Source organism: Papio anubis, chromosome 14, assembly GCF_008728515.1.
Source record: "Papio anubis isolate 15944 chromosome 14, Panubis1.0, whole genome shotgun sequence".
Lineage (NCBI taxonomy): Eukaryota > Metazoa > Chordata > Mammalia > Primates > Cercopithecidae > Papio > Papio anubis.
In genome coordinates, this window is record NC_044989.1 from 103,400,546 (window position 1) to 103,414,238 (window position 13,693).

The 13,693-nt window shown below is 41.7% G+C and overlaps 1 protein-coding gene across 17 annotated transcripts in view; it reads left to right on the top strand.

Moving 5' to 3' along the window:
* Window positions 1-13,693, top strand: part of REV1 (REV1 DNA directed polymerase) — an 89,557-nt gene that overhangs the window by 68,879 nt on the left and 6,985 nt on the right. For all 17 annotated transcript variants that reach the window (XR_002516788.2, XM_003909025.4, XM_017947788.2 and 14 more), the window contains 4 exons: window positions 2,201-2,320; window positions 8,215-8,435; window positions 10,247-10,419; window positions 12,957-13,059. Coding sequence is in view for 16 of the 17 variants with exons in the window: in XM_003909025.4 (XP_003909074.2) it covers window positions 2,201-2,320; window positions 8,215-8,435; window positions 10,247-10,419; window positions 12,957-13,059 (617 nt within the window). In the remaining variant the exon portion in view is untranslated. The remainder of the gene's footprint in view (window positions 1-2,200; window positions 2,321-8,214; window positions 8,436-10,246; window positions 10,420-12,956; window positions 13,060-13,693) is intronic.

Sequence of the window (13,693 nt, forward strand, 5' to 3'; positions counted from 1 at the left end):
AGTTCTAGAAGTCACCCTGACTCCGAGTGCTCTCAGTAACTATTCAGTCTCTTCTCCATCTGCATCCGTGCCCTCTTGAAGCCTTGCATTTTGTTTCCACAGCTACTCCCAATACTTACCCTGCTTTTGTTGATTCTTCCAGCCGTGTCCTCTGGAACTCTCTCTTTCATACTTAAGCTTCCCCGAGTCACCTCTTCCTTTCTTAACCCACTCATTACCTTCTGGCAAGATACCCCTTTTCTTGCCATTCTGTTACTAGAGCCAGTTGGTCGCTGCTATACTCAGTATACCACAGGCTTGGAAGGTAAAGTTAACTTTGTCTTGGCTTGCCATTGTCACTTTCAACTATTATTCCTCCATCTTCATCCAAAAACTCTTCTTCCTCCAAAGTTCCCTATCTCCTTTGTACCCATGAAATTTACTGATGACTGAGTGGTGATGCAGAGAGGCTAACGCCATTGAAAGAAGAATTTGTTCCTTCCGTTTCCCGAGAGGAGGGGGCATACCATGCTACACAGGACTACCGGGGAAGCACCAGGGTGGTTAGGAGACAGAAGCAGAAGGAGTGGTGGAACGAAAGCCTAGGCTCCAGAGCCTTTGTTCGCGTTTTTTTGTTTGTTTGTTTTCAGAAAGGCAAGGCAGGGCTGAGGAAACACTTTAGGAGTGGCTAGTTTGAGTAATTCTGGTGGGCTGTGGGCCATAGGGTGGTCCCTAGTTGCCTGGTAGCTGGCCCTGGGACAGTTTGGGGCAGGAGGTGGTTAGGTTAGGTGACAAGTGTGCTTCCACGTAAGAGGCTTGCTGTCTTTAGGAATAAGCCAGCCCTGGGAGGGCAGTCTCTCCTCAGCCAGCAGGATTGTAAAGATTTCAAAACACCACAAGATACAGAAAATAAAAAGTATGATTAATACATTCCCAGCATTGCTACAGCTACTGGCTAGCTTACCTTTTACCCTCTGATGTTGACCCACAGACGTTGGTAACATTTCAGTTAGGAATTCTGTATTCCATTGTCAGGCACAGTTTTATTTTTTTGTTTTTAGTTGTCTTTAATTTTCATTTGTAAGTGACCATATGAATCCATTCTTTTAAGTTCAAGCATATGTAATGCCGAAGTCCCACTTTATATTCCCACTCCTCAGTTCCTTTCCCTCCCCTGAACTCACTACTTGTATCATTTTGGTGTGACTTCCCAGAACTTGCCCTCTTCGTGAATCTCTGTATTTACTTTAGGAAAGTGCATCGTTTTTACATGAGTCTTCTGTAAAACCAACGTATGTCCTCAATATTGGTCTTCTCTGTGTCTGGAGATTTTAGTATTCACAGAGAAGCCCACCTAGCGGCCGAGCTCTGCAGATCCCTGCCCCTTCTTCAGGGCTTGGTGCCCTTTTCCTCCACCTCTTCTGTGGCCCCTGCCCACACTCACACCGTGAACCTCACTGCCTGTCTCTGCGTTTTGAAGAGTCTTCTACCCTCAGTTCCTGCTGGTTCTTTGGGCTTTCTGGTGTCCCCAGTCCAGTAGCACTCTTGTATTCTCGTTTCCCTACAAGTCCTGGCTCCTGTGGTTGGGAACATGAACTACTCTTTGATCGTGGCCTTCACGTCCTACAAACACCCACTGTTAAGATCAGGACTGCTCACGCCTGTAATCCCAGCATTTGGGAGGCGGAGGCGGGTGGATCACGAGGTCAGGAGATCCAGACCATCCTGGCTAACATGGTGAAACCCCGTCTCTACTAAAAATATTAAAAAATTAGCCGGGCGAGGTGGCGGGCGCCTGTAGTCCCAGCTACTCGGGAGGCTGAGGCAGGAGAATGGCGTGAGCCCAGGAGGTGGAGCTTACAGTGAGCCGAGATCGCGCCACTGCACTCCAGCCTGGGTGACAGAGCGAGACTCCGTCTCAAAAAAAAAAAAAAAAAAAAAAAAAAAAAAAAGATCAGGATTGCTTTCTCCATTCCTGCTGCTGGGTAGTTGCTGAAATGGCACTTGTGTTAGAGCAAAGAGAAACCTCTGTCTAGGTACTCCGTTGGTTATGATCTAAAATACTTAGCAAAATTCTACACCTTATTTAAAATAATCAAAATTTATTTTCATTGTTTTTAGAAACTTGATAGATAACCTGTATGAAGAGATCTTTGTTGGGAAATTTAAGAAATAATTGTGACTATTTCTTAGATGACTTTTTTTTTTTTTTTTTAAACAGGTTCTAATATTCTCCTGGCTAGAATGGCAACTAGAAAAGCAAAACCAGATGGGCAGTACCACCTAAAACCAGAAGAAGTAGATGATTTTATCAGAGGTCAGCTAGTTACTAATCTACCAGGTAAATACAAATATTTTAACAATACTTTTATTACAGGCATCATAAATCCTTTTCATGTCTATAATATTAGAACTATGAGACCTCTTTTTGCCTAGACATGAATATTATAAAAATTTTTAAGTCTTACTGAGTGCCATGAAAAACAAAATGTGGAATTCTGCATTGAATATCCCCTCAAATGATTTGTCAGGACCCTAATGTTACATTTTTGTTTTGCTTATAATGGGTTTTTACTTTAGGTATTTCTCAAGTAGCAAGATTCTAAGAAACAGTGTTAAAAGGGTGGATGATGAAATTGACTTTGAGTCCTTTAAATAAACAATTATTGAAATAGTTTACTCCTGGGCCAAAGATAAAAGTTTTGAGCATTGATTCTCCTATTTCATGCTGCAGGACTAGCGACATTTTTCTGAGTTTATTAAACAAGTAGTTTAGAAGTAAAGTAGCGTGTATGTGAGCTGTATTAGGAAAAAGGAAACCTAAAGAAGAATTGTGTTTTCAGTTGACTCACTCATGGAAGAAAACCTTCCATCTTAACCTTTCTCACCTAAGGGGCAGGATGTTGAATTATTTCATATTTTTGTGTAGTTACCTATTTATTATAAAGTGCCTGTGTCAGCTTTGTAAAGTCTTCATCTTCATTTATAGTGAAAGTTTTAAAATTCATTTGTTAAAAGTAGATTTAGTGGCATTTTTAGATGCCTATTTTTAAGCCTAATAACAATGTCCGAACTAACTTAGAAGTTTCTGTTAACAGGCTATAAATATTAAATGACAGAAATGGGATTTTATGGTAGGTTAGTTTTAAAGCTTCCTGACCCCCTTAGTATATAACTTAAAATGATGTATTAGTGTCAGAAATGTGTAATATGACATTTTTGATGGTTAGTTTTACATTTAATTTGAGAATACTTTATAAAATCAAACTAGCAAATTATCTTAGTAGATAGCACAGTTTGAACAGTTTTAATAAGAAATCTTACTGCAGTTTTCTGTAAGAAGGAACTGGTATATTTAAAGCTGCATGTAAATTTTGAGTTTTAAGTTTATTACACTAGCCATCTCTATTAGTTTTCTAGGGGTGCCATAACAGAGTACCACAGACTGGGGGGCATAAACTACAGAAATGCGTTGTCTCACAGCTCTGGAGACTGGAAGTTCAAGATCAAGGTGTCAGCAGGGTTGGCTCCTTCTGAGGCCTCTCCTTGGCTTGTAGGTGACCCCCCTCTCCCTGTGTCTTTACATGGCCTTCCCCATATGCATGTCTCCGTCGTGATCTCTTCTTTTGAGGATACCGGTCATGTTGGATTAGGTGCATCCATATGACCTTGTTTTATCTTAATTACCCCTTTAAAGATTCTGTGTCCAAATACAGTCACACTGTGGCTGGGCGCGGTGGCTCACACCTGTAATCCCAGCACTGTGGGAGGCCGAGGCGGGTGGATCACTTGAGGCCAGGAGCTCAAGACCAGCCTGGCCAACATGGTGAAACCCTGTCTCTACTAAAAATACAAAAAAATTACCCAGGGGTAGGTGGCACATGCCTGTAGTCCCAGCTACTCGAGAGGCTGAGGCACAAGAGTCGCTTGAGCCAGAGAGGCAGAGGTTGCAGTGAGCCAAGATCGCACCACGGCACTCCAGCACCGGTGACAGAGTGAGACTATGTTGAAAAAACAAAACACAACAAAAGAAAAACAAAAACACAGTCACATGGTAAAGTACTGGGGTTAGGATTTCAGCATATAATTTGGGAGAAGACACAATGTAGTCCAAAACACCATCTTTAAATTGAATGCTTTTTGTAGTTTTCTTTGTGGTGTTGTTGTTGTTGTTTTTTAATAGAAATAGGGATGTTTTAGCTACTTGACCTAGTAATCCTACCATTCACCTTCATTTGCTTCATGGCCGGAAAGACTTTATTTCTTGAAGGGCAAGTGTGAAGTTACATGTCCTGGCCAAGCTGAGGCAGAGCCTTGAATTTCCTAAGGGATATTTGAAAGGGCAGCAGAGCTGGCCTTCTCTTCTTCAGAGCCACGGTCTGCATCGCTCAAGTGGTCCACGTGGTTTTCGTAAAATCCCCAAATCCTTAACCTGACTGTTACAGAGCATTTCAGGTCTGTAAAATATCTGCCTTCTCCATTGTTACTCCTGTCCTGAAGTGTGTTCCACAGATTATAAGCTGTTCCTTTAAAAAGGGGTTTCATACACGAGAGGGAACCTTCTGTGGTGGAGGGGTTTGTACAGTGAAAGACCTGAGAATTACTTTAGTAAAGAACCCTGTTAGAAAACCAAACACCGCATGTTCTCACTCATAGGTGGGAACTGAACAATGAGATCACTTGGACTTGGGAAGGGGAACATCACACACCGGGGCCTATCATGGGGAGGGGGGAGGGGGGAGGGATTGCATTGGGAGTTATACCTGATGTAAATGACGAGTTGATGGGTGCAGCACACCAACAAGGCACAAGTATACATATGTAACAAACCTGCACGTTATGCACATGTACCCTACAACTTACAGTATAATAATAATAAATAAATTAAAAAAAAAAAAAAAAAAGAACCCTGTTTATCTTTGTTAAAGACTAGTAATTTCTCAAAGATATTTGGTGATAAATTTATAGTACCTATTTATATCTTACAGAACATGCTTTGGGGAACTTGGTCCTGTAACCAATAACCAGGAGAAATTCAGTGGTAACTTGCCCTATCTCCAACCTCTTTAGTCCCTTGTACCCATAAATGTTTAGCGACCACACACGTGCTGCGCACAGTAATACACAATTAGAATAGCTACATAAGAAGGAAATACACAATAATAAGTTTTTGCTTTAGGAGACTATGATCTGGTGACCTAATGAAAGAAAGGATGGACCCCAACGACTGTTACAGTTTGAAGAACCGTGTCTACTTTTTCTTTGGATCTTTGCAGGGCTTTTCACCCTTGCATGCACTCTCGAATGAAGGACCCTCTGCACCTCATTCAGCTTTTGCTGGGTTTGTGCATCCAGCATATGAGTTCCATCTCTGTCCCATTTTCAGAGAACCACCATGATCACATAGGTGTTCATAAAATCTGCACTAATTCAGTAGCTACTTAGCCAAATGAAGCTAGTACAGTTAGAGTTAAAGTTGAATAAAACTAGCAGTTCAGTTCCCCACTTGCCCTGGCCACAGTTCAGGTGCTCAGTGGTCACGTGGAGCAAGGTTCTCCTGGATTGGATAGCAGACGAGAACATTTCCATCATTGCTGAAAGTTCCGTTGAACAGCACTCGTGTAGATGGTGAAAACTTTATTCTTTGACGTTTACTCCTCTGTGTCTGTATTGGATAGCCAAGTTCTGGATGCCAAGGAGGGGACATTGTTGGCCACTTTTAACCTAGGGTAATAGTTCCCCTTCAAGGACAGACGCCAGGTCTTTGTCCCAGTTGCTTGACCAGGAACCTCCTTCACTCTTTCTTCTCTTCTTTGAGATTTGGTTCTAAAGGAGCGCATTTTCCTTCATCTTTTTCTTACGAGGTGGCTGCACTATTTGGGCCCGGAGCCCCCCTTACTTTTGTCCATAAAGTTGCCATCTTTCCCTTATAAAAACCTACTTAATTGACGCATTTAGTTAAAACTAGCAGCCTTCTTCGAGGTTTGGGTCCTGGCTCCAAGTTTAATCTTCCCACCCGCACTCAGTAGGAGTTGGAGGTACACCACACCCCTGCCTCCCTCCCCCACCTCCAGTCCAGGCCGTTTCATTCCATCAGATGAGCTTGCATGGAGAAGAGCTGCGCTGCTTTCATAGAGGGACGTCCACTTAGATTAGATTGATGATAGTTAACTTGGTGATGTTTAATAGAGCCTTTCCTTTGCACCTGTAGTGCCTAATAATTTTGTTCTAGTATACTCAGGATACTCTAAAATTTTAAACTATGGGTTTCTCCCCACGCCCATCCACCCCAACACACATGCACACACTGACCCAACCTAGGATGATGCTTGTCTCTTGCTGACCTTGCAAGTCCCTGAGAACAGATTGGTTCCCCAGAACTGTAAGGGAAAGATCATGGTCAGATTATGGGAGTGGGAAGTGGGGCAACAATGGGAGGGAAAAAAGAGAGAAAGTCTTCCCTGATGTTGAGAAGTCTTATGACAAAAAAGAAATACAAAAAGGGCAAATAGAAGAAAAAAGCCTTTCCTAAAAGCAAATAGCTGTGCAAAGTGTCTACCTTTGACCAACCAAGTATGTAATTTGTCTATTCCCTTGTGTTTCTCCTCCCCATTTTGAAAAGCACTTAGGTTTCACTTAAAATTTTACCTTTTGGTGAATGGTACTTCGCTGGAGGATTTTTTTTTTTTTTTCCAATTGTTAACTTGAGGTCTTTGGTATTTACTTGCCTTTTGTTCTGGCTTGGACTTTAAAATAGCACAGATGTGAACCAGCACCCTTAATGCCTTTCATCTCACTTCCATTAAGGAATAAAGTATCTGGGTTTAAACTTGTCGGACCCACATTGATGACTTCCTAACCTTGTGTTCCAGAGGTTTTCCTGGGAGAACTTGGACTAGATGGTGGTTCCTGCTACTGAAGACCACTCAGGAGGATAGGAGCTAGAATTAACAATAGTAACAATGAACAGAAGTTAGCAGACTTCACTCTGAGGTCTCTTGTCTAAAGACAGGGTCTTGCTCTGTCACCTAGGCTGGAATGGAATGGCAGGTTCATAGCTCACTATAGCCTCGAACTCTTGGGCTCAAGGGATCTTTCTAACTCAGCCTCCCAAGTAACTGGGACTACAGGAGTACACCACCACACCCAGCTAATTCTGTTTTCTATTTTATAGAGCCAGGGTCTCCCTCAGTTGCCCAGGTTGTCCTCAAACTCAGACTGTTAGCCTCAAGAAATCCTCCTGCCTTGGCCTCCCAAAGTATTGAGATTACAGGTGTGAGCCACCGCACCCAGCCTGAGTTCTCTTTGAATAAGTTCCTACAGAAGACCAGAAACACAACGCTGTCTTTTCCTCATTAATGAAAAAGTTTTACTTGATGGTGTGGAACCATTTTAGGAAGCATTATAGTTTCCCTCGGTTACTCCAAACCTCTCCCAAATTTGTGTACCTTTTTAAAGCATTTAGGGCAAATTGAAGAAAACCAAGACTCCAACTTAGAGCAACAGAATGAATCAGTATCCTTTGGGTGGGGCTCAAACCTTGCAGAATAGGACATAGGGACTGCTGCCTGCTGACCCAGCTGTAGGAGAGTTAATATCTCTTCAGAGAGATCATCCTTTCGATTAAAAAAAAAGTCTGTCTTCTACCCCACCACGAGTTGGTTTGGTTAGGATCCTTCATCCTCAGGTCAGTGGTACGTATGATAGCATGTAACACTTTTGGACTTGGGCCCATTTTGTGAATTCTTGTTCTGTTTTTTACTGAAAAAATACAGCTTACACACCAGTGTGAGATTTGGTGATGCCCGAAATCATAATAGAGTCCCTTACATTTCGTGAGTCGGCTAGTATGTCTGTAAGTCACACTATAGACTTGTTTAAATGACAGTTGATTCCTTAGTTGATTTTGTGAATAAGATAGGTATGTTGATATTATTCACTAATAAAGAAAGGACATTTTTGATAGCTTGAGTTTATACGTATTTTAAAAGTTTCTTGTTCATCTGTGTGTGGAGTCCGAATTGAGAAGTAGAGTCTAGAAATACACCTACTAGCATGATTTTGCACCAAGAAATTCTTCAACCTGTGGATGCTTCAGTTACGTCACCTAAAGACTTTAAAGATTATTTTAAATTAGTTGTTTTGTGCATAAATGGTGGGTATTTTGTGTTAATAAACTTGTTATTAGTAGCTTAGTCTGCATACTTAAAGAACTATATATATTCCTTTTCCTAGGAGTTGGATGTTCAATGGAATCTAAGTTGGCATCTTTGGGAATTAAAACTTGTGGAGACTTGCAATATATGACCATGGCAAAACTCCAAAAAGAATTTGGTCCCAAAACAGGTCAGATGCTTTATAGGTTCTGCCGTGGCTTGGATGATAGACCAGTTCGAACTGAAAAGGAAAGAAAATCTGTGTCAGCTGAGATCAACTATGGAATAAGGTTTACCCAGGTACTGATCATTGAACAGATTTTACCGTCTGTTGTTCCTTCACATTTTTACATAGTCCTACCTCTCCAGCTAAACCATAAGACCCTTGATGCTTGAAATTAAGTCTTAAAACTGTTGTATCCCCAGAGCCTCAAGAAGGCCTTTTAAGGCAGTGTGTGGTAAGGTATAGCCCCAGATAAGGCTGAGACTGAGGAAACTTAGCTCTTGAGGAAATATACTAAAAGATTATGCCTTGGGGGCCAGTTATTAGAGAACTTGGGATTATAATCTAATTTACAGTGAAACAATAACAAAGATGAGAAAAATTGGAAATACTTTTTAAGCTGTAGTTAAATTAAGTTTCAGCAAGCTGCTCCTTATGCAGGCTTTTGGAAAGCTGCAGCACAGATGGCTGAGTGGTTTCCATTTTCCTTCAGATTATGGATTTGGGTATGTCTTGCCTTTCTGAGATGGAGTCTCGCTCTGTTGCCGCGCGTGGAGTGTAATGGCGCAGTCTTGGCTCACTGCAACCTCTGTTTCCTGGATTTAAGAGATTCTCCTGCCTCAGCCTCCCAAGTAGCTGGGATTACAGGCACCTGCCACCACGCCTGACTAATTTTTTGTATTTTTAGTAGAGACGGGGTTTTGTCATGTTGGTCAGGCTGGTCTCAAACTCCTGACCTCGTGATCCGCCCGCCTCAGCCTCCCAAAGTGCTGGGATTACAGGCGTGAGCCACTGCACCCGGCTGGATACGTCTTGAATTTGTATGTACGAACAACACCATATCATAAGGATTTGAAATGTGATGAGTTAATTGCCCTCTCTGCCTACACTGTGGACCTCAGAAGTTTGTTTCCTTAGGCATGGAGATGGATGATGTTTGGGCTATAAGCACAGTGTTGGAACACATTTTATTAGCAGAACTTACTAACATAATTACAAAAAAATTTCAACAAGTCAATGATGGCATAGAAAAGAAAGAAAGGGGCCCGACACGGTGGCTTACGCCTGTAATCCCATCACTTTCGGAGGCCGAGGTGGGCCAATCACCTGAGGTCAGGAGTTGGAGACCAGCCTGGCCAGCATGGTGAAACCCCATCTCTACTAAAAATACAAAAAAGTTAGCCAGCCATGGTGGCAGGCGCCTGTAATCCCAGCTACTCGGGAGGCTGAGGCAAGAGAATCGCTTGAACCTGGGAGGCAGAGGTTGCAGTGAGCCAAGATCATGCTATTGCACTCCAGGCTGGGGGACAAGAGCAACACTTTGTCTCAAAAAAAAAAAAAAGAAAAGAAAGAAAGGAAAAATATCTTTTAAAAGTACTTATTACATTCACTTTGTTGGGAAGGTGGGTATTTTTATTTAATAGTGAGGGTATACCAAACGGTTTTTGTTGTTGTAGTTTTAGCATTTTGAGACAGAGTCTCCCTCTGTCACCCAGGCTGGAATGCAATGGCGTGATCTCAGCTCACTGCAGCCTCCGTCTCCTGGGCTCAAGCAATTCTCCTGCCTCAGCCTCCTGAGTGGCTGGGATTACAGGCGCATGCCACCACGCCCAGCTAATTTTTGCATTTTTAATAGAGACAGGGTTTTACCACGTTGGTCAGGCTGGTCTCAAACTCCTGACCTCAGGTGATCCACCAGCCTCGGCCTCTCAAAGTGCTGGGATTACAGGCGTGAGCCACCGCACCTGGCCACGTTTCTTTTTAATAGATGCTGAGCATGATAATGAGTAACCAACATGTTTAATATTCAGAGTTAAAATACTTGAGAACAATTATTAGGTATTTAGGAAAACGGAATGGAAGTTTCTTCATGTTTGTCTTTCCATAGCCAAAAGAGGCAGAAGCTTTTCTTCTGAGTCTTTCAGAAGAAATTCAAAGAAGACTAGAAGCCACTGGCATGAAGGGTAAACGTCTAACTCTCAAAATCATGGTACGAAAGGCCGGGGCTCCTGTAGAAACTGCAAAATTTGGAGGCCATGGAATTTGTGATAACGTTGCCAGGTAAGCTCACCTCAAAAATGATATTGGTAATTATATTTCAGTACAAATTGTGTAAGTAATAGAAAATGAAGAAAACCAAGGAGGAGTTTGAATAAAGACCTGTAAGCCCATGTTATCTGGTATTCTGTAGAAGCAGGCATCAGCCTAAGGCATTCAGCTTAGGTTAATACACTTGGTTTCAGCCAGGCCCACACACAGGAGGTTGGTTTGACAGCATTCCAGACCTTGGCAGCCTTTGCTTGGCATCTTTGGGCTGTTAACTTTACTGCATGGACAGAAAGAAAGGGCAAGGCTGCAGAACAAAGGGACTGCTATAATTTTTGGACTTGGTGAAACTTTTTTCCTGAGGGAAATTTCAGTGTAGTTCTTAAAAACCGTGATACAGACCGGGTGTGGTGGCTCATGCCTGTAATCCCAGCACTTTGGGAGGCCAAGGCAGCTGGATTACTTGAGGCCAGGAGTTTGAGACCAGCCTGGCCAACATGGTGAAACTCCATTTCCATTAAAAGTACAAAAATTAGCCGGACCTGGTGGCATTCGGCATTCGGCTGTAGTCCCAGCTACTCAGGAGGCTGGGGCAGGAGGATCGCTTGAACCCAGGAGGCAGAGGTTGCAGTGAGCCAAGATTGTGCCAGTGCACTCCAGCCTGGGCAACAGAGTGAGATTTTGTCTCAAAAAAAAAACGATACACAAAGGCAGACTAATAGTAGCTAGAAAAATGCTGGTGAAGGAGAGCAACTTCATTTACATAGGTGTATAAATGTAATTGGTAAAAAGATGAGTGAATCACTGTAATGTCTGAAAACTGGTGAAAGCATTTAAAAACCTGGTTTTTTTTGTTTTTGTTTCTGTTGAGATGGATTCTGACTCTGTCACCCAGGCCTGAGGGCAGTGGCGCGATCGGATCTCACTGCAACTTCCGCCTCCTGGGTTCAAGCGATCCTCCTGTCTCAGCCTCTTGGGTAGCTGGGATTACGGGGCATGCCACCATGCCCAGCGAATTTTTGTATTTTCAGTAGAGATAGGGTTTCACTATGTTGGCAAGGCTGATCTTCAACTCCTGGCTTCAAATGATCCGCCCACCTCAGCCTTCCATAGTGTTCCGATTACAGGCGTGAGCCAATGTACCTGGACTGAAACCCTCGTTTTTTATGTCAGGGCCAACTACTTAATATTAAACTTCATGTAAGATTTGTGACCAATATGAAGATATGTGGTTTTATGTGTCATTTTATGTTAGACTGTATGTCATCTGTGAAACCAAAGTTTTGAGGCTTTTGACACTTTTGAAAGCTACTTATAAGGAACTATGAAGTACAGTTTCATTGAAGATTAGCTCATGCCAACCATACATGGTGCATTCATGTATATGATGATATTGCTAAGTCATGAGATGACGGCTCTTAAACAGAGAAACTCCCAAGTTACCATGAAAGCAGGAATTACAAATTACAATTAGACAACATGATTTATGAAATACATTTTTTATCAGTTGGTTATCTTGAATTATATTTACTGAAGTGTTACGATATATACATGTATCTCAAATAGTAAATAGTGGTCATTTATTTATTTGAAAACTTATTTATGTAGAGATAGGATCTTGCCCTGTTGCCCAGGCTGGCCTTGAACAATCCTTTTGCCTTGACCTCCCAACGTTTTGGGATTACAGGTGTAAGCCACTGTGCCCAGTTTTTAGTGGTCATTTCTATAAGCAGATGAAGTAATGCGATTGTCTTCTTAAACATTTCTATGGGAAAATCAGATTCAATTTATAGTATTTTTTTTCTGTTTAAAGGCCTGGAACTTCATTTGTTCATTAATCCAAAACACGAAATAACTTTCCTTTGGAAAGAGAACTGGTAGTAATTTGTAGTCTGTTACTGAGTGAGTAATTCTGTTTGTAATGGGACACCCTGCTCATGCCAGAGAAGCTCAAACAGCTCTGAAGGAAATGGTGGGTGAGGTCATCACATCTTTGGGACCAAGTAATGCTGATGGATCATTTGGTCCTCTCTCAAGAGTTCTTAAAGATCTAAGAATTGTTTATTGGCTTTACTGTAAACACGAAGGAGAGTCAAGAAACAACATACCGAGAATTCATCTTTCTCTTCTGAATATTTGCTGTACCTCAGCATACATAATCTTGGAACCTAAAACTTCTCTTGGAATCAAGAACATTGTGTTTACCATTCATTTGTGCTGTAGCTGGAAAATATGTATTCATTTGTGCATGTGTTGGCTAAAATATACCTTTTTCTAAATTTCTCAACTGATTTGTAGTTGACCCAGGTGTCCATTATCGTTATTACCTTGAAGTTCCAGTGTTCCATAATTTTTCTTTCCCCCTTCTTTGCCAGTGTAACTAATTTGGTATTTCTGGCTTCCTGGAAGGGGGGCTGTGGCATTCACTTTTATAATCTTCTTTGTAACTGTTTCCAACTTTTCTGTAACTCTTTTAAACCGTTCCATACTACTTTAGTACTAGTGAATACATATGGAATGAAGCTTTTGTTTTACAATTCTATCACTTACAGGACTGTAACTCTTGACCAGGCAACAGATAATGCAAAAATAATTGGAAAGGCGATGCTAAACATGTTTCATACAATGAAACTAAATATATCAGACATGAGAGGGGTAAGTGTATAGTAACATTGTAAATTCTGACTTTCTGTAATTTTTGTGTCATTTGAGGCTTGCTCTCAGAATGGTTATTGCTGGCATATAGGGACTTTATATGTAGGTCTTTAGCTGCTTTGTGATATAAGGAAAAGAGAAACAAAAATTCTTGACTTTCTCCATTTTGATCTTCTTCATTTTAGAATAATTTTCTCAGATTCTTACTGTGCTTTTCCAGGGTATCCCTAATTAACCAGGGGCTAATATACATGTCCTCCCTGTTCTTGTTTCCTAGAAGTAGATATGACTGTGAGGAGTATGAATACATAAATTTTGTACCTTTAAGTTCCTTTTTAATCAGAAACATACTCTGCTGTCTGCCATATGATGACCTAGAAGGGAGTGAAACCACAGGCACATCAAGATGCCTTTGAAACAGGCAAGAGGCATCAAAATGTCAAAACCATAGATTTTTTTTGTGGGGTTTTTTTTTTTTTTTTTTTTTGAGACGGAGTTTTTGCCCTGTTGCCCAGGCTGGAGTACAGTGGCGCGATCTCAGCTCACTGCAACCTCCACCTCCTGGGTTCAAGCAGTTCTCCTTCCTCAGTCTCCCGAGTAGCTGTGGGTACAGGTACCCGCTACCACGCCTTTT